A 25,969-nucleotide genomic window follows, 5' to 3' on the forward strand; every position below is an offset into this window, starting at 1 on the left:
GACAAACAATTAAACAACATAGTTAATCATTCATAATAAGAGCCATGGGATTTTAATTACACCTATTCATAATTCAGCAAACAACGTGTGACTAAATCAAAGTGTTTAATAACCACACCAGCTAGTCTCACAACTCTCTCAGGTGTGGCACTGCGCTCAAGTAGTTGCAGCAAGTAGAGTTGAATCATAGAGTGACTGAAGATCAGAGTCTTGCTCATCTTACAGCACTACATCTACGTTCTGAGAAAGTTAGTGTCTTCATTGAAATATGTATTTTTTACTTTAACTTTAATAATTGAATTTGTTGTATATTATCTACGTCACTTGCTAAGGCAATGTTAATATATGTTTCCCATGCTAATAAAGCACCTTGAATTTAATTGAATTGAATTGAGAGAGAGAGAGAGAGAGAGAGAGAGAGAGAGAGAGAGACAAATAGAGAGAGAGAGAGACAGAGAGAGAGACAAATAGAGAGAGAGAGGGAGAGAGAGAGACAGAGAGAGAGAGAGAGAGACAGAGAGAGACAGAGAGAGAGAGAGAGAGAGAGAGAGAGAGAGAGAGAGAGAGATAAAGACAGAGAGGGAGAGATGGAGAGCGAGAGAGAGAGAGAGAGAGAGAGAGAGAGAGAGAGAGAGAGGTGTAGTCAGAACAATAAACAGGAGGAAATGATCTACTGTAATTTCCGGACTATTAAGGGCACCTGAATATAACCTCTTGGCGTTCCCCTAGGATAGGGGGCGCTAAAGCGATTTTTGAAAAAAATTCGTGCACATTTTAAACGGCCTCCTACTCAAACTCAGAAGCTAGGATGTGCATATAATTATTACTTGTGGATAGAAAACACCCTAAAGTTTCTAAAACTGTTTGAATGGTGTCTATGAGTATAACAGAACTCATATGGCAGTCAAAACCCCGAGACAGATCGAAACAGGAAGTGGAATTCTGAATTGCGAACTCAACTTCATCACGTTGCCTATTAATCACACCGTGAGCTATGGTTCATTGAGCACTTCCTATTGCTTCCACTAGATGTCCCCAGTCTTTACAAAGTGGTTTGAGTCTCCTACTGTGAAAACTGAATGAATGAGACGCTGTGGAACGTGGTCACACGGAGAGGGCCATCACCATTATGACGCCGACGCCCCTGGTTACCCTCCCCTTTCGAAACGTTTTGAAACACAATGCAATCGTCCCCCTCGAATCTTATTGGCTCTCTTGTTGAAAAACGCCCTGAAGATTTATGTTATACAACGTTTGACATGTTTGAACGAACATAAATTGGAAAAAAATGCATTCTCTCGAAATGGCTGTCCCGTGGCCGACGGAAGTTTTGGAGCAGCCTTCAGACGCGCTAACAAGAACAAGCTCTTGGAACATAAAGGAGTATTTTTTTCGAACGAAAATACATTTGTTGTGGACCTGGGATTCCTGGAAGTACTTTCTGATGAAGACAACCAAAGGTAAGGGATTATTGACAATAGTATACAAGACTAGATGTGATATGCGATTGTTCCAAGATGGCGCTGACCTGTAACGTTAGCCTATTTTTCAGAGTATCGCATCCCCTTTCATCGCAAAGTATGATTACCCAGTAAAGTTAATTTTAAATCTGGCATTACAGGTGCTTTCAAGAGATATTCATCTATAAATCTTAGAATGACAATATTACATTTTAAAAATGTTTTCGAATAGTAATTTAGTAAATTGTAGCTCTGTTTCATCGGATGCATTTGAGGGAAAATAGTTAGTCAACGTTACGCACCGATGTAAAATGCTGTTTTTATATATAAATATGAACTTTATCGAACAAAAGAATGCATGTATTGTGTAACATGATGTTCTAGGTGTGTCATCTGATGAAGATTGTCAAAGGTTAGTGCTGCATTTAGCTGTTTTTTGGTTATTTGTGATGCATGTGGTTGGTCGGAAAATGGCTATGTGGCTACTTTTACGATATACTCCTCTAACATAATCTAATGTTTTGCTTTTGCTGTAAAGCCTTTTTGAAATCGGACAACGTGGTTCGATTCAGGAGAGGTGTATCTATAAAACGATGTAATTTTTTATTTTTTAATTTTTTTAAATATTATTAAATGTTGTTATGCTAATGGCGATATGATTTTTCGCTGGATGTCCGTCCGCACAGGGGATAAGCCGCAACCACTGAATTTTTTTTCTTCTTTTTTGAACATAAATAAGCCGCACATGTCTATAAGCCGCAGGTGCCTACCGGTACACTGAAACAAATTAACTTTACACAGGCTTTAACGAAACACGGCTTGTAACAAAAATAAATAGGCTTTAATGAAACACGGCTTGTAACAAAAAATAAAAAAATAGCAGTAAGCTTTAGTTGCCTTTTTGCACTGAGTCAATTCCTCACGCTGCTGTTTCCAACGTCTTATCATCGACTCATTAAGACCAAGCTCCCGTGCAGCAGCTCTATTTCCTTTTCCAACAGCCAGATCAATCGCCTTCAACTTGAAAGCTGCATCATATGCATTTCTCCGTGTCTTTGCCATAATGAGGGTGACAAAATGACTACCGTAATCAGAATGATGGGAAGTTTGAGAGCGCTCGATTTAATCTAAACAGTAAACAAAAAAGTTGTTTGACCTTAACCCGTTCGGCAATTTCATTGGTCTAATGAAAGCTTCATGCCGCCAAAAAACTGAGCACGTCACAGAATGTGTGTTTTTTTTTTTTAAATGTGAAAGCGGGAAAAATCCATATATTAAGCCGCGGGGTTCAAAGCGTGGGAAAAAAGTTGCGGCTTATAGTCGGGAATTTACGGTAATATATCCCCAATCTTTTCCAAATCAAAACAAATGGGTACAGTAGGTAACAGAGGAGTGGAGGAGGACCCCAGTCTCAGCTTCACCATCAAAATAGGGATTATTATTCCTTAAACAACAACTGGAGATAACGATCAATCAAGACAAAGCTCACCTTGTTATGTTTTCTATGACACATAAGGACGGCCAAACAAAATAAGCCTGGGAGAGGGCAGGATATTAGGCTGTATATGAGTACACAGCGCCAATTGTCAAGGCGGGGTGGGGGGCATTAAAAGCAACCCGGGCTGCCAAGCTGTGCACCGCACCCTGTTACCAAACACAGGATACACCACTATGTTTACTTCTCACAATTGAGCGCATACAAAAAAGGTCTCGGTGCAACGCTGCTGTCAGGTCACCCGCCGGCGGCTCAGAAACCGCTGAAATATCCAGATAAAATGTTCCCCCCTCCGCACGTCCTGGTCTGCCTGTCAAAGGTCTGCCGGGCTGGGATTCCCCTCCCTTTCCCTCCCTTCCCCTCCCCTCACCCAGCCTCCTGCCCCACAGGCCCTGAACACAGTACAGTACACTACACTGGTCTGATGTGGAGAGGCCTTCTCATTACAAAAGGTCAAATAGGGGGCGCTTATATTTGTCCTGTTTCACATGTACAAGTGTGTAACCTGCGAAATGGAAAAGTGTTTTTTTGCATATCCCACTCTCCCTGAGACACCCTCAGAGAGTGAGGTCACGGCCAGGGATCATATACGTTAGTCTGATCAGGAGGATTATGTAGTGGAATATTAATGGGCTAGCATTAAAGCATGGGGCTAGATGAGAGGGTGCATTCATAAACACCTATTTCTATGGTTTATGATCTGAACTATAATGAAGATTTGAAGCAAATTTGATGAAGAGTTCATGCAGGTTTCAGTGTAATTAGTGATGCAGATAGCCTCTGATTCTTCCCATCTAAGAGCCTGTTTTTGAAAGGGTGTTGATTTTCAACAACAGTGTAAGAAGTTTCTTGTGTCTTCAATGGGACACTTCTCTGTACTGTAGCTCCCGTCTGTCTGACAGCATAAGACAATGCTAATGGAACTACGGGGGCGGGAGTTCACAGGGAACAATGTCTTTCATCAGTGCCTTAAATAAATATAGGGTGGCTTTTAAATTGCAACTGAATTTAACTCTCTCCCCTTCAGATTTCTTTCTTGTGGTCTCTTCAGCTGACAGCAGCTCCTGTGCTCTCCCAGCGCGAAGACACATTAAAACCCCCGGACCAATAGACCAAATAAGAGGTTAACAAGAAGTGGCATGAGAGAAAAAAAACTGTTCCTGACAAGGATAAAGAGTGGCAGTGGCAGCCCTTTATTGTCAAGCTTCAAATATAAAGTTAAAGATCTTTGAAAAACTACATTTTGATGTCTTTAAAATAAAAGAGGCACAAAGCAACAACAGGGGGTTATTGTCTGCCTGCCACAGGGGAGTTGCTGCGTGATTCTTATTCTGTCTTTTGATGGTTGTAGCAGCTAGAAATGCAAAAAAAAGGGGAAAAAAGCAACACAACGGAGAGCAGGAGAGCCTCTCGAGGCTGCATCTATTTCCTGTGATCATACATAATACACTTCAAAAGATCTCCGTTCAGCTGATCAATTGCACCTCCTTCTGACTAGTATCCCCCTCCCTCTCAAACCCCCCAGCTCCAGTCGTGTTTACATCAGATGCCACTTGGTGACAGGCCCTATCTGAGGAGCTCTGCTGTCACGTTGATTTATGGGAGCATCACACCACAGCTTGTCCAAACTGAAGCTTGCAGTTCATTAATTAGAGAAATGGGACTTTGAAGTCGGTAGCTTTAACAGTGTGTGTGTGTGTGTGTGTGTGTGTGTGTGTGTGTGTGTGTGTGTGTGTGTGTGTGTGTGTGTGTGTGTGTGTGTGTGTGCGAGAGAGAGAGCATGTGTGTGAATGTGTTTTTAACATTTGGCTTCATTTATATGCTTTTTTTCCCAACCCTCCCCAAATGTGGCTCTCAGATAGAAAATTCCCTGATTGTCTTTAAACTTCTTTTGACCGCACAATAATAATTTATTTGTCTAGAGTGATGCCTGTATCCGCGAGTCACTAACACGCATTGAGCCGCCGCTGATGAGCCAGTCCGGCTGAACTGGGGGAAGGGAAGGGGAGAAGGGAAAAAGAAGAGCGTGGGCAACACAACAAAGCTGGGAGCGTACTGATATCTCACAATTACACACCTTCTCTGCCTGTTCCATTTGCATGTTAATTACCAAGCAAGCCTCTCAGATTTCTGCCTTTCTTTTTCCTTCCTTTCAGTATTTCCTACAAGGGGGTGAAGGGCACTCTCTATGTTGTAAGACACTTGTTTACTGGAGAGAACAAACAATTAAACAGCACAAAATGTAGTTATTTATTTAATTGCCTGAGAAGCAGTACGAGCCCCAGCCCCTGGAAGAAGAGGGATCATCAGTATTCCTGGTTTATTCAGTTATTACTGGTATTTACCCATCGTGCCTGACATGCTAATCAGAAGCAGAATTCCACTTGATTCTCTCTCTTTTTTTCTTCTTAAAAACCACAGCCTCTGAGCAGATGGTGAGAGGGAGAGAAGACATGCCTTCCACACTCTGCTCTGAGCTCTGGGCTTGGCTGGCTGAGGATCGTACCGCTGGGGCAACATGTGAGTTGAGTAAAGCGATGGCATGCATGGCGGCAGTGGAGGTGATGATGTCATCATAGTGAGCCTACCTCTTTACTCTGCTTGCCCGCATGTTGCTGCTGGAGGAGCTGGAGGTGGAGCTGTTCCTGCTGCTTCTTGTAGAACTCTTGGAGTTGCTGCTGCAAAAGACATGGGAGCTACATCTGAGTGACAGCTCACCAACCAATCAATCCATCAGGGCCAAGCTAAACTCAGCAGTGGGCCGCGGGGATACTTTCAGCACTCTGGCTGTTCTCTATTTGATACAGTCGCATGTTCAGAAGGAACACCAGTGCACAGTATGGTGGTTGGTGTGAGGATGTTGATGTGTTTTATGTACAGTATGAATGTCCCGTGTGTTTACCTGTTGTAACATGAGGGCCTGTTGCTGCTGCAGGAGCACCTGGAGCTGCTGAGGGCTCAGGACCTGCTGCTGGAGGATCTGCTGCATCTGCTGAGGCGTTATTACCTGGGGTGTCATCATAGCCACTGACACTGGAACCTACGAGAGAGAGAGAGAGAGAGAGAGAGAGAGAGAGAGAGAGAGAGAGAGAGAGAGAGAGAGAGAGAGAGAGAGAGAGAGAGAGAGAGAGAGAGATAGGCAGAGAAGTCACTAACCTGGTCTACTGAGACAGTGGTGTAGTATAAGGCTGACATAGCCAGGATACATGCTTTATAGGACTATATGACCACAGCAAAGAAAGTGAGCTGGAGGACAACAAGCAGAGACAGTATAGACTACAGCAGCTCAACCAGACCACTTGTCAGGAGTTACACACACTATAACAGCCACTGAAATGAGAGCCCAGGATAGCCCCTCAACCCCTCTGGTCTGTACTGGAGAAATCACCTGGAGTGTCATCACAGCAAGAGATGCTACACCCCCTGAGCAGTAATGACACGATACTAGACACAGGAGTAATGACAGGGGATGGCCTGCAGTAAGCCTGTGGAAACTCAACAACAGCCCCCCCCGACCTTCAGCACAACAGCCCTGTCCAGACAGACACACACAACCTAACACTAACAGGCTGTCCAAGGTTTGATTGTTTCTGTTGAGGTGATCTGCTACTACACCAGCAAATGCAAAGATAGGCCACACACTGTAGGCTACAACGAACCTGTGTACATAAACCATGTCATTTCATTAGAATATTGTCAACGGCAATTTATTTAATGTACAAATAAAGCTGCGGCGCCATGACAGGAGGAGGACACACATGCTGACACAGGCCCCTAACTAACTCCAACAGAAAGGTGTGAGTGGATGACTCTTCAAAACAACTGATTTGTTATGACACTGAAAGAACCCCACAGTTCCCCACTGTTGTCAGGATGCCTTAATTGCTTCGGCGGCTTTGTGGCTTCTCAGAGTGTCTGGATGCTGCCACTCACTGCTGTGATGTGCCATACCATTAAAAGCCCGTTTCACTGACATATTAGTGACAAACAGCTACTGAGATGTACTTGATAGCCGTCTCACATTTGCAAGTGTTAACATGTCGTGGTGTGTGTGTGTATGTGTGGTAAACCCTTGCTCTGCGTTTCTGAGGCTGATGTCGCCGGCTGATAGAGCGGACATTAGGGCTGACAGTCAGTCTTCACCAAGGTTACCCAAACTGTACTGTGACCTCATAGCTAATGACGGCCCTTTGAAATGTCCATGCATCTCTGAATGTCATTTAGCTGTTTCCAATCTGTCTAGCAGGCGAGGCGTTCTCTGGTACACGCTGCATGCATTTCACCTGATTCATTTCCCCCACTAGAACAGAAAACAAAAACTAAATTGGTCATAATGAGCAGCTTGTACTCTCACGGCACTGGAAAGGGTAGTAGCGTCAAACAGGACGCAGTGGCGCTGAAGCTCTCTGTAAACCTCATTGAGAGCTGCTCCGCACTGCGAGATTAGAGGTGTTTTGTCCTCCTGTAGGGGGAACTCGAGGAGGTCACGCACCACCCAGGACCCAACGCACTTAACATTTCTCATTTTCAGTGGGAGGCGACGAGAGGATGAAAATGCTATATGAATTCCTCCTGTATTCTGTCTTAATATGCAGTCCATCTTGACTTTTTCACATGGCTTGTCCTGTCATTTGCATAGCCAAGGTCCCGTTCCTAATTTCACAGTCATTATGCACTGATGTCCTGATGTCCTTCTCAGCATCACTAATTTTGATCAACTATTTTGAAGGTCAACCGGGCAACATGTCTCGCTACAGTACGAGTCCTTTACGTGATGCGATAGATATAGAACTGCCTCAGCACCACTAACAATTACCTCACACACCAAGGATAAACAATAATGGCTCTTCTTTGATGCTTTACATTACATTACATTAGTGAACCTATCTACTTTAGATTTGACATGCTCTACTTTAATTGTCATGTTAGGGCAGTAAATGTAACCAGGGTTATTTTCACATGTAGTTAACCATTTGTATTATGCATCTTTGATAGTACATGTTTTATAGAGTCTAACATAGAGATCCAGTGTAGAAAAACAGAATTAACACAATATTTTACACCATTTCACACTTAATAACTGACAATTTCATTACAAATTGGATTGGAATTTCATTCAATTAATTTCATTATTTTTACACCTTCAGCAGCACATCCTCTGGTTCAAGCAGCCTCACACCTTTCTTTGTCATGGAAGGGGGGTCTGATCCACTGTAACTACCCCTAGACACCAAGAGACGGCAGGCTGAGCCCCGGCAAGCTGCTATTACAGCCCACATTTTATTACACATTACTACTGAGGTCATTAGCAGCAAGAAGGATTGTACGGTTCTTACCTATTGATCATTGTAACTACTACCATTTAATCCAGTGTGTTGAATGAGTGAAAATCTGACTGAGACAGGGGGCTATTGAGGGGAAGGAGCACTTTAACAAAAGAATGTGGCCCCTGGCTGGTGTATCATGCCTATTTAACACAAACACACTCTCCATTTAGAACGCTCTCCATATGGCATACTCAGTTATTTCTGGTTAACATCACGACTCCAGATGATGCACAGAAATATATGTACATCTGAAGAGAGTCTGAGGGAGAATTCTCTGTCGGTCTGGATAATTCACAGAGAACTAATACTAGGAGAGTTTCTTTGAGCAGCTACTTGTACACCAATATGTGGGTGTGAAAAAGAAGACATTCTGGGCATGCCAGAAACAGCTGACGTTTATGGATTTCAGTAAGGTGTGGTACTCTCCAGGTGCCTCGCGTATATAAACATTCAAACCTGGAACATTCTCACACAGCTGCAGTGTGAGTAACACAATCACACACTCATGCACATAAGCATGCAAAAACTCAAACAGTCACACACAGGCACTTAAAGTCCATACAGTATGTGTGCTCAATAAATTGTAGCGCATGGTTGTACAGTACGTAATTACAACGATATTAAAAAAATTATAATAATATTTGTAATCAAATATGCAAACTGTGACAGTTTGAATTGTCACAGTACAATGCAAATACAGCAGTAATAGCTCATGTATCTGTCATTATTAAAATGACAGCTGAACTAACAACAGGCTTAGTCACATGTCAAAAATAGCATATATTTACTACACTTTATCCTCAAACATCGTATTTTTCTTTGTCTGAGAGAGGTTAGTGTACCAGGCAGCATCTGATGCCGTGCTGCCTGGAGAACTGAGCAGGAGCGTGTTCAGAGTGAAGGTAGGCCACAGCACACAGTGATGGGAGCCTCTGCTGCCTTTAAAGTACACTACGCCAACTTCTCTTTGTGCGTCACCACCGAGAACAAGCATGGAAATTATATTCTAATGAGGAAACATCGGCCACACATCTGACGACGTCGGGAATTCACTGATTCACACTTAATGAAGACGCTCTTCAACCAGCGTTCCCCCAGAAGCCAAAGGTCAAAGCGTGGTGAGAGAGAGACAGAGAGAGAGCGAGAGAGAGAGAGAGAGAGAGAGAGAGAGAGAGAGAGAGAGAGAGGGAGAGAGGGGAAGCAGACCCAGGCATGAGACATGAAGCTAGCCTCCCTCCCTTCCCTCCTGGTGATACAGGAGCAATTAAGGAGAATAGAAAAACGAAAAACAAGCCAACTTCAATGAGACCATCGCTGATATTAGACTAGCCATGAAGGACCAGGTTAGATGAAGAAGCAAAAAAAAAAATGTAATTTTTATATCTTTCTCCCTGGTGTGATCTTGTTTTGTAAGGACATCAAATAGAATGGAGAAGTAGAAAATAACAAGCCCTTGAGAAATCAGAGGCCAGCCTGTTTGATGCTGTTGGTTTACCTTGGCCTGAGACATTTGAATAGTAACGGCGCTCCGTCTTGAATAGCGTATAATCTGGAGCATGAAAATGTCTCCGAAAGGAGGATTTCACGGGAGGCATTGTATTGAAGTGATGCATGAACATAATTAGTCTTCGACAAGATCGGAATGTATTACTCATTCCTCATCGTTCAGGTTTATTGAAATATTGAAGGTGGATAGCGGTTTAGAGAATATGTCAAGCATGTTTTCTCTGATGGAAAAAAAGGGTCAACCAAAGACTGTTTCTTATATTGTATTTTTGGTGTATTTGTGTGTATTACTATCAAACAAATATAATAATAGCAATAATCATAATAATAGTAATAATTTCACAATAACCAATGTATGTAGTCCCAGACTAAAACATGCATGACAAAGAACACAAGGAGACAGAGGTAACGTTACCCTTCCTGGTTTGGCTAAGCTCTCACTAATTCCTCTCTGTCATCCAAATTCAAGCTGCTATAAAAAAGTTTACAGTTCAGATAAACTGGATAATCACAGTCATATTTTCTGCCCATTTGCTATATATATTCTGCGGGGGATTGAAACGATACGCAACAACTGTAAAAACAAAACTCAAGATTACATTTTAATTAACTTTTAAACCACAAACAAACAAGTTTTCCGCAAAGCTGGGCCAGCGTTCCGTAAAACAAACAAACTACACGGGGAAGTGAGCGAGCCTCTCACCCCAACAATAACAGTAGAGCTGCTTGGTGTCATCTCTTTCCCACACTCTGGGCAGCCGCCACTGCAGGTGCCCAGTGCATGGCCCCCGCCCTGACACACACACACACACACACACACACACACACACACACACACACACACACACACACACACACACACACACACACACACACACACACACACACACACACACACACACACACACACACACACACACACACACTTGGGGGCCATTTCCTGCAGTTGGCTGTAGTAAGAGCATATTACTGAATAAAAGGATGATTTCTTTCAGTTTGTCTTTATGTTCCACTGTATTCACTGATAGAGATTGCACTAAAATGATGTGATAATAAAATGTGGACACTATACACCTGTATACAAGTATGTGACTTATGTTTCAAAGTGAGTGATAAAAAAAACTACTTCTTCAAAAACTCTAAGCCCTGAAATCCAACATACTGTTGATCATAAATTATTATTTTTTTAATGATGCTTTCCATTCCATTTTCACTGATAACATATCTTGTCACTCTTTCTGACCTTTCAAGCACTTACCACGCTAGGTTGAGACACAAAATGAAAACAGGAGATGACAACTCTAGTGCCTACAATAGCACCATTCACCAGCCCATTCACCTTGTCCCAGACCCAGTGGGTGCTACCCCCTCTTCTCATCCTGTGTACCTCCGTGTGCCCATGATTTATGGTTTATCAGCTCAGCACCATTACGCAACCCTGCGTGCCTTCAGATGCATTATTTGGATCAGTTGAGATTTAATTAAGATCACAGCCTTTAAAATCCCCTTCAAATGAAAATGTACCCAAAGACAATGCCTGACACATCCTCATGCAGATTGTTTCCATACTCTGCACACCAGCAATGCAAACCTAATCCTTGTTTCCATGACGGCAGACAAGGGGCCACAAATTGTGTAGGCTTTTTTTACATGGCTTGTGCTGTTGTCTTTTGTGAGTCAGAAAAACCACGTGGCCAATTCATAATAATAAAAAGGGGAGAAGTCAGCAGCTGGATCACAGAATGTGTGAAAACCATCCAGAGATAAATCTAGATCCAACACATATGCCTCCACTTATATCTGGATACAGTCTACTGAATCATTCCACAACTACTTCCACAAAGAAAACATATATTATGCTATTTGAGGAGCACAGCAGTAATTAACACAGTATCACATAATGCTTTCTAGTAGCAGAGCAAGACGGGACAAGTGGCAAATATAGAGTGCTTTATTTTGTTACACCATATCACTGTCTATACACCATGTAGCCTAATCATACTGTTAACATACTATCTCTATACTTAGAGACAGATAACATCTTTTGTGTTGACATAATCCACCTATCTGATATAGAGACACTGTGACCAAGAGCAATGCGCAGTAATACACCTAAGGCAACAAAAGCTGTTTTCATGTCAAAACGTTCCTCAATCCAGCGAGGAGTCAGGAGAACAGCAGAGAGCAGCTGGTGGTTTTCTATATCACCGGTAAACTATTCCCACTCACTCACTCACTCACTCACTCACTCACTCACTCACTCACTCACTCACTCACTCACTCACTCACTCACTCACTCACTCACTCACTCACTCACTCACTCACTCACTCACTCACTCACTCACTCACTCACTCACTCACTCACTCACTCACTCACTCCACACTACAAAGCAGTGGCCACTCCTGTAAAGGATATCCCAGAGCGCTGTGGGCTCTCGCTGGCTGTCGGCTGCCACCATGCCCGCTTCTCTGGGTACAGGGTAATATCTGGTTGCCTATGTCATGGTTTAGAAATGACAGGTGCTGGCAGCCTCTCGCCTTGACAGGCCGTTGCACAAATAATGGCCCTGCCTGAAAGGGCTAATGCACTACTAATGAACAATAAATCAACTTTGATTACAAAATGTCATCCCAATCAGCTCGCACTCCAGCTCTCCCAAACTGCACTCCCAGCCCAGCCAGTGCAGCTGCACAGCATTACAGTGCACACTGGCTGTTTAGGCCTCATTTTCCTCACATCTGATGTTAACCTCCACCGGCCCCTTTCTGCCAGACAAATTCACCCTCTCTCTCTAAACTCTACCAGTACAGACACACCCTCTCATCACCGGGGCTGTCCGGGGCTGTTCAGACACAGTCTGGAGCTCAGTACAAACATGGCAGAGGGGGTAGAAGGTGAAAACATTAGCCTCAAAAGTGAGGAAAATGTTATTGTTTTTTAAGCATGTGTTAATATATGAATTGAAAATGTTGTTGTTTTGGAAGACTCTGAAGGCTCTCTCACATTAAAAGTTAAACCAGCACCACAAAGTAAATGACAGTCTTCAGTCTAATATCTAAGGGGTGTTTAATGGGGTTCAAATCTATCACCAGGGAAGAGAGGGAAGTTGGTGTAGAAAGGTTCAACTTTATCTCTCATTTCATTCTCCGCCCCCTTTACTACACACACACCCATGCAGGCGCAAGCACACCCACGTATGCATGTGTTCACGTGCGTGCGCACGCACACAAAAAAAATGTTTCAGGAAAAATGTCAGTTCTGACATTTCAAATGATTGAGTCTGGCTAAAATGGTTTCGTAGTGGCAGTGTCAAATATAGAGTTGTGCCTCCCTCTCCCTTAATTTCAAGTGACAGAGTGAGGAGAGCATCAACCCCCCATCACCTCGCTGCCTCCTTCACTTGACAGGGACACTGTCCATAGCCTGAGTGGGAGCCGACACACACACACTCAGCTCACAAACACACACAAACTGTGAATATCTCATGTATAACTAACAGTAAACAATAACAGCATGCCCTACTGAAGCTGAGGGCTACATGTGCTTGTTAGTAACACACTGGGATGCAGAATATATTAAATAATAATATGTGATAAACAACTTCACTGCTAAAATACAAACATGCAGCACAGCCTTTCCTAGAACTTTCCATATCTCAACAACACATACTGTAGTACCAGAGCCTGGTGATCTGGTTAGTACAGTGTCAGAATAAAGAAACAAATATGACTAGAATCGTAACTACAGTATATCTAAACTGGCATATGAGCAACTTCATGTAAAGTGTTACTTAATGTAAAGTGAATCTAAATACACAAAATAATTAATAAAACATTTGAACATTTCATTTGTTGAAGCACAATTCAGCAAATGAAAACTATATCTGAATGGCATCAGCAACTATCAGCAGGTAAACACAAACATCTAAACAACATATAGCCTTTCTTTAAAAACACAAATCACAAAATACTTGTAGTGTAACAGCCTTCAGGGAAAGCCTGTACTCTGTCCCTATCTACAGAACACACTAAAACCTGGATCCATTCTCTCCTTAAACAAACTGCATGACAAAATTAACCAATTACAATGATAGAACATCAACAACAGATAGACAAAAGCCCCCATCTTTTCCCTGGACAAATGACATTGTCAAGTTTTATACAAGAAAGCTGGCAAAATTGCAGAATCAATCATATTGACAAACCTGACAAACTCCATTTAGCTGGCAGGGTAAACAGAGATCTGGGCCGTGCAGTGTGGAGTGGAGCGGAGAGGAGCGAGAGAGAGAGAATGAAAGGCAAAGAGGCAGGCAGAGAGGCAGGCGGACACTGCTGTTCTGTGCCGTCTCCAGGCTTCCTCGGGATACAGACAGATTGCACGTGCAAGGTTGCTCCCTGGCTGACAAGATACAAAACTATCCAATCAACCACGCCCTTCTCCACCAATCACAACCAGCCCCCTAAACATAATCAATTCAAATGGCCTACACAATAGGGAGCCTCAGGCTGAGCTGCAGGTGAACCCATGCCTTTGTGTGGGGCCCCTTTGAAAAAAAATACACAGTTGAAGGCTGTTAACCCTTTGACCTATTGAAACAATGGATGCCAAAAGAAAAGAAGCCCTTTAATTAAACAACAGATAAGTAAACACAGCTATCCAGCTGAAAGAAACTAGCCTGTTATCAGACACTTTATTGTTCTGGTAAATGGAATTGTTTACAGCGTCAATTGAGATGCTTTGATGTTTTTTTATTTTTATTATTGTTTAGTTTTTTTGTTGGGCAATACCATAAAAAAAGCATTTCAGTCTATAATAAATATTTTTTTATATAAATGTTTTTTTGTGTGTTTAAAAAAAAATAATATGTGTAAGAAACAGCTTTTCCATTAACTACATCATTTCTTTCTTTTTCCAGATACCACATCAATCTTTTTCCAGATACCCCATCTATTTTTTCCAGATACCACATCCATCTTTTTCCAGGGTATCTTCAATATTTTTGTCAAAATAAGCATTGATCTACCAAAATACATGATTTTTCCTCTGATTACTAATATCACTTGTTCTAATACTTCCCTACACAAGAGATACTACTCCTGCCTCTGGTGCTATCACTACTACTCAGTCACGATAATAAGAATTAGCTGTCTTAATAGAATCACATGGTTCAACAGCCAGTATATAAAAGAGAACAAGGGGAAACAGGAGCCTGCCCTCTACTGGACATGTATGAACTGCACAGGAGAGAGAGAAAGGAGAGAAATAAAAATACCCCCAAAAACTATTATACATACATTTTTGCTCCTTTTTTGAAATAATAGTTTTTAAACCATGACAAATCTGACTGTACTATCTGAAAATATACTATTTAAAACTATTCAGTTCAGTTTGAGAGGAATCAAAAGGATGAAATACTTTCAGACACAAATACTAAGACATTAAAACAAACCTTTAGTCAGGATTAACACATAACTCAGTTAATTAACATGTTAACAAGCACAACAAATTCAAACATGGCCATAAAAAACTGTTCACATCAATGTCCATAAAAGCTTGGCTAAGGATGAAGGAATGCTCATGGAATACGTACATTCCAGAACACAAATAAACACAGTCCATACATACAGTAACAAGCCACTGCCCTGATCTGCTAATAACTAACAACAAGCTTTGTTAAGCTGGGTGACCTATATAAATAATTGACTGGGAGACCTCAAGTGTCAAAAGTGACAGTTCCAATACATATCTTAGTGAATAATTAAGCAGAAGAAGAAAAGGCTCTTTACTTTCTATCTGACACACTCAGACCACACACACACACACACACACACACACACACACACACACACACACACACACACACACACACACACACACACACACACACAGTGATCTCGGCTCTGGCCACACTCTTCTCCCCAGCACTTTCCCTGGGGTGGCATGTCGGCATATTCTCAATAAAACACCTTCTCTAAGCAGTAATAGGCCACTGTTCTCATTTCAATGCTCCCAAAGGCCTCATGATAAATTTAGCAGACATACAGTTCAAGCCTCCCCTCTCTCCCCCTCACACTCTACTCTTCTCCTCCTCTGCCTGAGCCTGCACTGTGTACAGTAATTACACATAGGTGTGTATCGATGTCATACATATATATTCCTTCACCAAACATATTTTATCAACACAGAGAATCATCAATATCCTTGAGCCTTCAGTTTTAACTTTCACCCATCCTCTTCAAGATGATCCCGAAAGAATTTTGTGCTTTTGACACAGTGAGATGACATAATAAAAGACTCCATTTCCTGCCTGTGTTACAGTGAAAGTATGAGTTAACGTCTGGTCGTCTGACTAGCGCTTGTTCTGGGGTTAAAGACAATGACAGCTCCCATATACAAACACACAGGGTGAACAACATAAAGGGGTGTAGACTAAATTCCTTCTAAGCCTTATCAACATGGGTATACTAAATAACTCGATATGTCCAACTCATGATACAATTAAAATTAAAATAATAACAGTATTTTTTTTTTTTAAGATAACTGGTCAAACCTTATACCAAAAGGAACTTGTAACCGGAACATTTATCATGAAAAAACAAACATTGTTGGGTTCCCTCTGAGAAATGGAAACCATTGTTTACAGACCCAGGTGTCTTCAGATCAGGGGTATATTCACTAGGAACCAAACAGAAGCAAACGGAATGAAATGGGGAATAACCTACCTGAATTTGCATAAAAGTGTTTGCAACTGTTTGCTATTGTGTGCACTATTGATTACACCCCAGGTGAGTGACTTCTCGAACAACAGCAGCTCTATGTACAGTCTTTGCTGGTCTAGCCTATAAGGTGTATCTGAAAAGACAAACTTACTGGAAATTCAGAAATTTTCTTCTGAGTTTTGGGTTGAACTAATGTGTACAGACCTCTTTAACTCCTCTCTCTAACCCCTGACATCTGCACTTTAGCCTCATCTGAAATGGGCAGGGTTATTGGCCAAGGTGAACTCATATTAAGTCATGCCTGTTGCAATGTGTTACAAGGATGTATTATGTTATTGGTTTCAGACATTAAAGAACACATTGTGTAGTATGTATTTGCTAAATATTTCCTTGAGGTGATATGCCAGCCAGCGCAGAACGAAGTTTGTGTTTCTTTGTGTTCCGTCTGCTGTGGTTTTCACTTAGTCAAAACAAGAACATCTACAGCGATGTGCAACATAAATTCAGGGGGGTGGGGGAATTTTGTGGCGTATTCTTTCATGATTGATTCATATAGAGTTCTTCTTTTGAATCAGACACTATATTAAGAAGTACAGTGCCTCATCATGACATTTTGTTCAGGAAAAAAAGAATCCTGCAGTTGAATGATGCCAAATGAAATGAGCAGTGGAACTGTCATCTCTATCCTACAGGATTTCTAAAAGACACGTCTGGGAGCTATGATTACATCTAAAAATACTTAGTTTGAGTACATTTTGGGCGCACGAGTGCATCCATGCCAACTATTTGGTATCCAGGAACTAGTCATAGTTACATGAATTACCAGGGTGTGTACTATAAACATGTACTCTTCAGTGTCCAACACAAATATAGATGTACATATATCTACAGACTGTGTCATGCAATTCAGAACATCTCTCATAACAGGGTGAGTAGATTACACTGACTGAAACTATCAGTGTACACAATACGCCTAATCTTAATCCTAAAAAGCATGCTGGTCAGTTAAGCATCAGTTATGCTGGTCAATTAAACAGGCTGGTCAGTTATCCCCCTGGTAGTTAAAGTCCCTCCATGTCAATCTAAAACTTCAGGACCTCGTGTCCCTAGAGAAGGACACAATAGAAATAGATGAACAAGTTGTTGAGGCATGTAGTTGTGAAGCTCTGATGCTTGACATATTGCACTCTGATGTTTTTCTGACTTGTGTCGTGAACATGTTCGTTACTGACGTACTGCTTGTTGTATTGATGTGATTTTCGCCTGGTTTATATTTAATGTGCCTGTTTGTCTGATACTGAGGTGTTGATGCAGTTGCCTTGGTCCAGGTCTCTCTTGAAAAATATACTTTTATCTCAACAAGACTAACCTGGTAAATAAAGGTAAAGTAAATGTAGAGATGCATGAGTGGATGTTTTTGATATGGCTCTTGGTGTTTATTAATGCTCTGTCCTTACAGTCCATGCATCCACCCATTACCCCCGAAAAGGGGGAGTGAATCATTTCAAACAACACATGGCTGAAATCAAGATACTGTGGCGGAGAATGATTCAAAGATACAAGATTGGGGGGAGGGGGAGACAGGGAGACAGGGAGACAGGGAGGGGGATAGAGCTTGAAGGGAAACATCAGTCTTCAGAATAAAAAAGGTCCTGCAAATGGCAGTGGCTTAAAGCCCTGTGTCTGGAGTCCGGAGTCAGACCGACAGTCATCGCATGGCTGAGGCTCACTAACAGGCTGAAACAGACTGCCTGGAAATACAAGGGATGACTTCATTCTGACAGAATGATCCAAACCTGTTTCTAATATATACAGTACACATAATACATTTTTACGATATGACAAGAAAAACAAGCGGTGAAAAAGACATCCTGATCCCTGGTTACACACGGATACAGGCATCAGCGCTGTGCTGATCATTCCTGGCATATTAAATCACCTCAAAGACAGAGACACACGGAATCATGCACATACACACACGCACAGATGTATGTGATTTGATTTTGAACCTAAAAACAGTGTTCAACTGTGCTATTGAACCTGAAGAATATTGATGTCTCTTAGGTCGTGTTTCCACTTGACACTTACATGCGACTTCTGCTATCAGAATATGAAGATCGCATTGAAAAGACTAGTCTAGACGCACAAAAGTCACTTTGTGTTCAGATCTGGAAGTGGTCATGGATGCATTGTGTGTGTATTTCTCCTCAGTCTGGACTCAATCAGGCTACCGAAAGCACATACAGTTGGCAATGTCATCAGCACTCCCACAAGTATCCAGAAAACGTGTTTTGGGACCGAGAGGCACCTTTCATTATAATGTTGGAGGAAATATGCTCCTAGTGTGTAAATGCTAGCCAGCTAGCTAATAAATAGATATTTTGGCTAGAGTTATGCTATCCCGCTTGCAATCCCTTTAGCATTGCTTGCTAGCTTGCTGGCTAGCTACAGAGGTTAGCTGGCTAGTTAGCTACTTCCATCAGTTGTTATTTTATTATCATATTTAGCCTATTCCACCGTTTGTAGAATGCATACAGGCATTTGAATATAGCGCGGAAAAGGGAATCTGGACACACTGTGGACACTGTAGACACATTTGATGTACAGTAAGTGTAGATGCATGACTCGTTCGGAATTCCATGATCAGAATACTAAAGCTGCCTGAACTGTGAAGTCTAGACATGGCCTTATAGCACAGTATCTGTCAGGACATTCCCATTTCAATCCTCATTCAACACTAGGAGTAGGCTTAGTTTCTGCTTACTGACCACTGAAAGGATTATCCATCCACTCTGGTCTTGATTGTCTGAACCTGAACGTGTCTGTTTAAAACGAACAACTTGGTTCATTTGGGGTGAGGTTCACAGCTTGGGTGCTCATCACAGAGAGGCTGTGTCCGCCTCAATTGTCCCGTTATCTCAGCTGGCCTTCCTCCGTTTGGCAGGGAGCCAGAGTGGGCCGAGCCCGGGCTCATTGTCACCTCACCTAGCCACGGTAGTGGGCCACGGATAGCGCTCCGAACCACGGGGCTGCTGGGCTGCAGGAGGGAGCTCCTCGGAATGCTGCCTCTGATTGCTTTAGAGCGCTGGTGGAGGTCCAGCCGGCAGTCTAATGATTTACAGATTGGAGCACTGTGGTGTACATGTGTCAGGACGATGCCATAGGTCTACTACAAACAACAGTAGCAGAGCAAGCTGGCGGCTTCTCCTCCCCTGTCAGAGAGAGGTGTGGCCCCTGCATTCTGTCACACAACACTCCCCCAAAGACCACAAATGAAGGATATGAGCGACGGAGGGGAGGGAGGCAGAACTTAAAAGGCTTTCATCATGTAAAACTGAAAATACATTATCTATTGACCTAGGGATGCCCTCTGTAAAACAGAGAGGGGGAGAGAGAGAGAGATTCACCTGGCAGAAATGTACGGTAGATAATGGGTTCATGTTTTTTCCCGTCTTATTTCTGAAGAATAACAAGCAATGCTCCCTTGATATCATGAATATGTTCAATGCAAAATCTATCAGAGGATGCTGACAAGATGACCTATCAAATGAATCATGATAATTTCATTTAAATATTAAAAGGAAGCCAACGCATCATTTCAGTGAACAGAGGAAGTCAGGAAACCATACAAAAGCAGTTTCTCTTTTCTTGTTTTCCGTTGCTCACCAGCTTCAAGGACTAAGCTTCAGTAGAACTAAGAAAAAAGTGATCTTTACAAGTTGCTTTCAGAGAACACACAAAAGATTCAACAAGGGAATTTTTTTCAGTAGTCTGCCGCCCTATGTGACGCATTTGCCTGTGCTACAAACAATCTGTCTACAACCAAAAATATAATAAAAATAAAGGGGGGTAGGTTAATGGTCAAGGCCATTAACATTATCTGTTTTTAGTCCAACTACACAAACATTCTCAGGATTGTATTTTCTGACCTGCTAATACTGGCAAATAAAAGTCAACTTTCTTAATGGAGAGTTCATATAGAAAAGAGAGGCTGGCTTGCAGCCTACAGCACCTCACAGTACCTAATGGTACTAGCGACATGAAAAATCAAGGCCCATCAAGGCCACCATCCAGACCTGGAACAGAACAAGTCTAATCTAGGCATTACACTGATGGCACTGGAACCATGTTGACATAACATCTTCAGCCCAGCTGCATGTCACATATTCCAATGTAGGCGCTGGGTGCCTACCCAGGAACCCTTGCAGTGTGGCATAGTTAACTGAGCAGGCTCCAAAGCAATGCCACAAACAAGCCTCTTTTTTTCCCTTCTTCCTCCACGGTGCGAGTGGACTATCAGCGAGGGTCCGACAGTGTTGTGCCTAATGACCTATTTCTCCACTCCTGATCCTGCGGCTGGCATAATTAGTTACCTGGGGCTGCAATCCAATTTGAAGTGATGACAGAAAGTGATCCATGAAAAAGTAATAAGTTAAATCCAATTTCAGCCAGCCTCTAATTAAATGCACATGGAACTAATGAGTCAAACCCTACCATTTCACTGATAATGCTAATTAGCGGGGTGGGAGTTGCTCGCTCTCGTCCCGCGCCACTGTAGGTGTGAAGCGCGAGGTAAAGTGGCATAGACTTTTAATTACACGTCATTCTGTCAGTAATTTACTGGCTTTTTGACCAGTTAAGTATGTTAAGCTGCTCTCCAGCTTGCTAACAGCTGTTTGTATGATTTAATATGATTCAAGGCACTGGGAAACAGTATGCAAGCAGCACATTCAGTATCTAGTCTACACGTTACATTGGGGGGTTTGGAGGTAAAAACACCCCCTCTTCTTGGAGATATAAAACCAAACAGCCATTTCATGCTGATCAAGGAATCTCTTGGTTGGTTTTTCTCTCCCCCTTCTATGCAGGTCATTTTTTTCAGATGTTTCAGATATTCTGTGCTTCATTATTTTTGACTTGAATAAAATGAATTGGAGTGAGTCACAGTGCTTGTGCATCTCTCTCTCTCTGTCTGTCTAATGGGGATACTGATGAGATGAATAGGTCTTCACCACAGATAGATCTTCACAGCTCTACACACATCAGGTGGCAGCTCACTGCATATCTCATACAGTTGAAGTCGGAAGTTTACATACACTTAGGTTGGAGTCATTAAAACTCGTTTTTCAACCACTCCACACATTTTTAGTACATCTACTTTGTATCTACATCTACTTTGTGCATGACACAAGTAACTTTCCCAACAATTGTTTACAGACAGATTATTTCACTTAGAATTCACTGTATCACAATTCCAGTGGGTCAGAAGTTTACATACACTAAGTTGACTGTGCCTTTAAACAGCTTGGAAAATTCCAGAAAATGATGTCATGGCTTTAGAAGCTTCTGATAGGCTAATTGACATCATTTGAGTCAATTGTAGGTGTACCTGTGGATGTATTTCAAGGCCTACCTTCAAACTCAGTGCCTCTTTGCTTGACAGCATGGGAAAATCTAAAGAAATCAGCCAAGACCTCAGAAAAAATAGTAGACCTCCACAAGTCTGGTTCATCCTTGGGAGCAATTTCCAAACGCCAGAAGGTACCACGTTCATCTGTACAAACAATAGTACGCAAGTATAAACACCATGGGACCATGCAGCCGTCATACCGCTCAGGAAGGAGACGCGTTCTGTCTCCTAGAGTTGAACGCACTTTGGTGTGAAAAGTGCAGATCAATCCCAGAACAACAGCAAAGGACCTTGTGAAGATGCTGGAGGAAACTAGGTACAAAAGTATCTATATCCACAGTAAAACGAGTCCTATATCGACATAACCTGAAAAGCTGCTCAGCAATGTAGAAGCCACTGCTCCAAAACCACCATAATAAAGCCAGACAACGGTTTGCAAATGCACACGGAGACACATGGAGGCACATGGAGACAAAGATCGTACTTTTTGGAGAAATGTCCTCTGGTCTGATGAAACAAAAAAATAACTGTTTGGTCATAGTAACCATCGTTATGTTTGAAGGAAAAAGGGGGAGGCTTGCAAGCCGAAGAACACTATCCCAACCGTGAAGCACGGGGGTGACAGCATCATGTTGTGGGGGTGCTTTGCTGCAGGAGGAACTGGTGCACTTCACAAAATAGATGGCATCATGAGGAAGCAAAATTATGTGGATATATTGAAGCAACATCTCAAGACATCAGTCAGGAAGTTAAAGCTTGGTCGCAAATGGCTCTTCCAAATGGACAATGACCCCAAGCATACTTCCAAAGTTGTGGCAAAATGGCTTAAGGACAACAAAGTGAAAAAGCGTGTGCAAGCAAGGAGGACTACAAACCTGACTCAGTTACACCAGCTCTGTCAGGAGGAATGGGCCAAAATTCACCCAACCTATAGTGGGAAGCTTTGAAATAAAAGCAGAAATAAATAATTCTCTCTACTATTATTCTGACATTTCACATTCTTAAAATAAAGTGGTGATCCTAACTGACCTAAGACAGGGAATTTTTACTAAGATTAAATGTCAGGAATTGTGAAAAACTTAGTTTAAATGTATTTGGCTAAGATGTAAACTTCCGACTTCAACTGTAATTGTTGTATCATCGGACCAACAGGCTTCGAGACAGCTTCTACCCCAAAGCCGTAAGACTGCTAAATAGTACATTAAATGGTTACCCAGACTATCTGCATTGACCGTATCTTGCACTGACTCTATGCACACTCACAAGACTATATACAGTGCATACGGGAAGTATTCAGACCCCTACACTTTTTGCACATTTTGTTAGGTTACAGACATATTCTAAAATTGATTAAGCCCCAAAACATCCTCATCAATCTACACACAATACCCTATAATGACAAAGCACGAACAGGTTGTTAGAAATTTTAGCAAATGTATTAAAATAAAAAACTGAAATATTACATTTACATCAGTACTCAGACACTTTAGTCAGTACTTTGCACCTTTGGAAGCGACTACAGCCTTGAGTCTTCTTGGGTATGACGCTACAAGCTCGGCACACATATATTTGGGGAGTTTTTCCCAATTTTCTCTGCAGATCCTCTCAAGCTCTGTCAGGTTGGATGGGGAGTGTTGCTGCACAGCAATTTTCAGGTCTCTACAGATATGTTCAATTGGGTTAAAGTCCTGGCTCTGGCTGGAAAACTCAAGGACATTAACAGACTTGTCCTGAAGCCACTCCTGCGTTGTCGTGGCTGTGTTCTTAGGGTCTTTGTCCCGTTGGAAGGTGAACCTTTGCACCAGTCTGAGGTCCTGAGCGCTCTGGAGCAGGTTTTCATCAGGGATCTCTCTGTACTTGCTCCATTAATCTTTCCCTCGATCCTGACTAGTCTCCTAGACCCAGCTGCTGAAAAACATCCCCACAGATGATGCTGCCACCACCATGCTTCACTGTAAGGATGGTGTCAGGTTTCCTCCAGACGTGACGCTTGGCATTTAGGCCAAAGAGTTCAATTTTGGTTTCATCAGACCAGAAAATCTTGTTTCTCATGTTCTGAGAGTCTTTAGGTGCCTTTTGGCAAACTCCAAGAGGGCTGTCATGTGCCTTTTACTAAGGAGTGGCTTCCTTCTGGCCACTCTACCATAAAGGCCTGATTGGTAGTGCTGCAGAGATGGTTGTCCTTATGAAAGTTTCTCTCATCTCCACAGAGGAACTCTGGAGCTCTTTCAGAGTGACCATCGGGTTCTTGGTCACCTCCCTGACCAATGATCTTCTCCCCTGAATGCCCAGTTTGGCCGGGGCCGCCAGCTCTAGGAAGAGTCTTGGTGGTTCCCAACTTCTTCTATTCAAGAATGATGGAGGCCACTGTGTTCTTAGGGACCTTCAATGCTGCAGAAATGTTTTGGTATCCTTCCCCAGATCTGTGCCTCGACACAATCCTGTCTCGGAGCTCTACAGACAATTCCTTTGACCTCATGGCTTGGTTTTTCTCTGACATGCAATGTCAACTGTGGGACCTTACATAGACAGGTGTGTGCTTTTCCAAATCATTTCCAATCAATTGAATTTACCACAGGTGGACTCCAATCAAGTTGTAGAAACATCTCAAGGATGATCAATGGAAACAGGATGCACCTGAGCTCAATTTCGAGTCTCATTGCAAACGGTTTGCATACTTACGTAAATAAGATATTTCTGTTTTAGATTTTTATACATTTTCAAACATTTTTAAAAACCTGTTTTCACTTTGTCATTATGGGGTACTGTGTGTAGATTGATGAGGTGAACCAAATATTTTAATCAATTTTAGAATAAGGCTGTAATGTCACAAAATGTGGAAAAAGTCAAGGGGTCTGAATTCTTTCCGAATGCACTTTATCCTCCAAACACCGGCTTCTCGGGCATTATCACTTACATAAACACTTGTCTGGACTTGTGGCTTTCATTATGATAGTTTCAACCTAGCAAAATGTAACATAGCCTACAACATTACAAAGCAGGCAATTTCACATTTTATTTAGATACTATGGCCAACCAGGCTGTGCTCTTCACAAGATTTGGGCAGAGGAGGAAAAAAGGCCCAGCTCTCTTTTCAATAGCTGAGTGACAGGTTGGGCAAGATCTCTGAATACATCAATAACTTTTTTGTGTCTGTGGGAGAATGTGTAGTACTTCACTATGTACCAAAAACTGTCTGTACGCTGGAATCTTCCATGTAGCCTCCCGTGTTTGTTGACCTCTGCTATACATTTTCCAGCCTGACTCGGGAAACTGTTTAGTTTGATCCCTTAAACGTATTTGAATCCTGACCAATGCACACACAACTAAAAGGTCAACACAACTAAAAGTTCAACACAACTAAAAGGTCAACACAACTAAAAGTTCAACACAACTGAAATATCAACACAACTAAAAGGTCAATACAACTGAACGGTCAACACAACTAAAAGGTCAACACAACTGAAAGGTCAATACATCTGAAAGGTCAACAGGACTGAAAGATTAACAGGACTAAAAGTTCAACACAACTAAAAGGTCAACACAACTAAAAGGTCAACACAACTAAAAGGTCAACACAACTGAAAGATCAACACAACTAAAAGGCAATCCTCTAGAGCTATTATTGAGACAAAAAATGTCCTCTTTAATTACAGATGTAGGATCTTAATTTGAGTCAGTTTGCTACAGCGGGAAAATAATCCTGCAGCAACAGGAAATGTGATTGATCATGTGGATTATAATTAATGGAGATTTTTGTAGGGGTTGATACATTTTTCGCTAGGACAAATCAAGTATGAACTTTCAAAGTGGAAATTACAAACTTTAGAACTCAAAAACACAATACTGTTAAAATAACCCCGTGTTAGTGTGAGTGTTAGTGTGGGTTTTCAGTGAATTTATGTAAATCATGAAGCTCATCTGCATTTCCTGCAGTGCAGGAAAATTCTCAGCAATAAAAGAGAGATTAAATTAAGATCCTACATGTGTACCTGTCATTAGACCTAGCTGCTATGGGAAAGGGGCTATTAAATATATATATATATATATA

General features: G+C 42.0%; 1 protein-coding gene across 11 annotated transcripts in view; it reads right to left on the reverse strand.

Moving 5' to 3' along the window:
* The window catches only part of LOC106565737 (forkhead box protein P1-B-like), a 240,427-nt gene that overhangs the window by 42,929 nt on the left and 171,529 nt on the right, over positions 1-25,969 (reverse strand). For 7 of the 11 annotated variants that reach the window (XM_014133178.2, XM_014133179.2, XM_014133177.2 and 4 more), the window contains 2 exons: positions 5,858-5,995; positions 5,544-5,633 (listed from right to left, as the gene is read on the reverse strand). In XM_014133178.2, the coding sequence (XP_013988653.1) occupies positions 5,544-5,633; positions 5,858-5,995 (228 nt within the window). Of the gene's footprint in view, positions 1-5,543; positions 5,634-5,857; positions 5,996-13,993; positions 14,247-25,969 lie in introns of those variants that run through there. The other 4 variants (XM_014133183.2, XM_014133187.2, XM_045691832.1 and 1 more) reach the window with 3 other exon arrangements.

This window comes from Salmo salar, chromosome ssa12 (assembly GCF_905237065.1).
Source record: "Salmo salar chromosome ssa12, Ssal_v3.1, whole genome shotgun sequence".
NCBI classification, from domain to species: domain Eukaryota; kingdom Metazoa; phylum Chordata; class Actinopteri; order Salmoniformes; family Salmonidae; genus Salmo; species Salmo salar.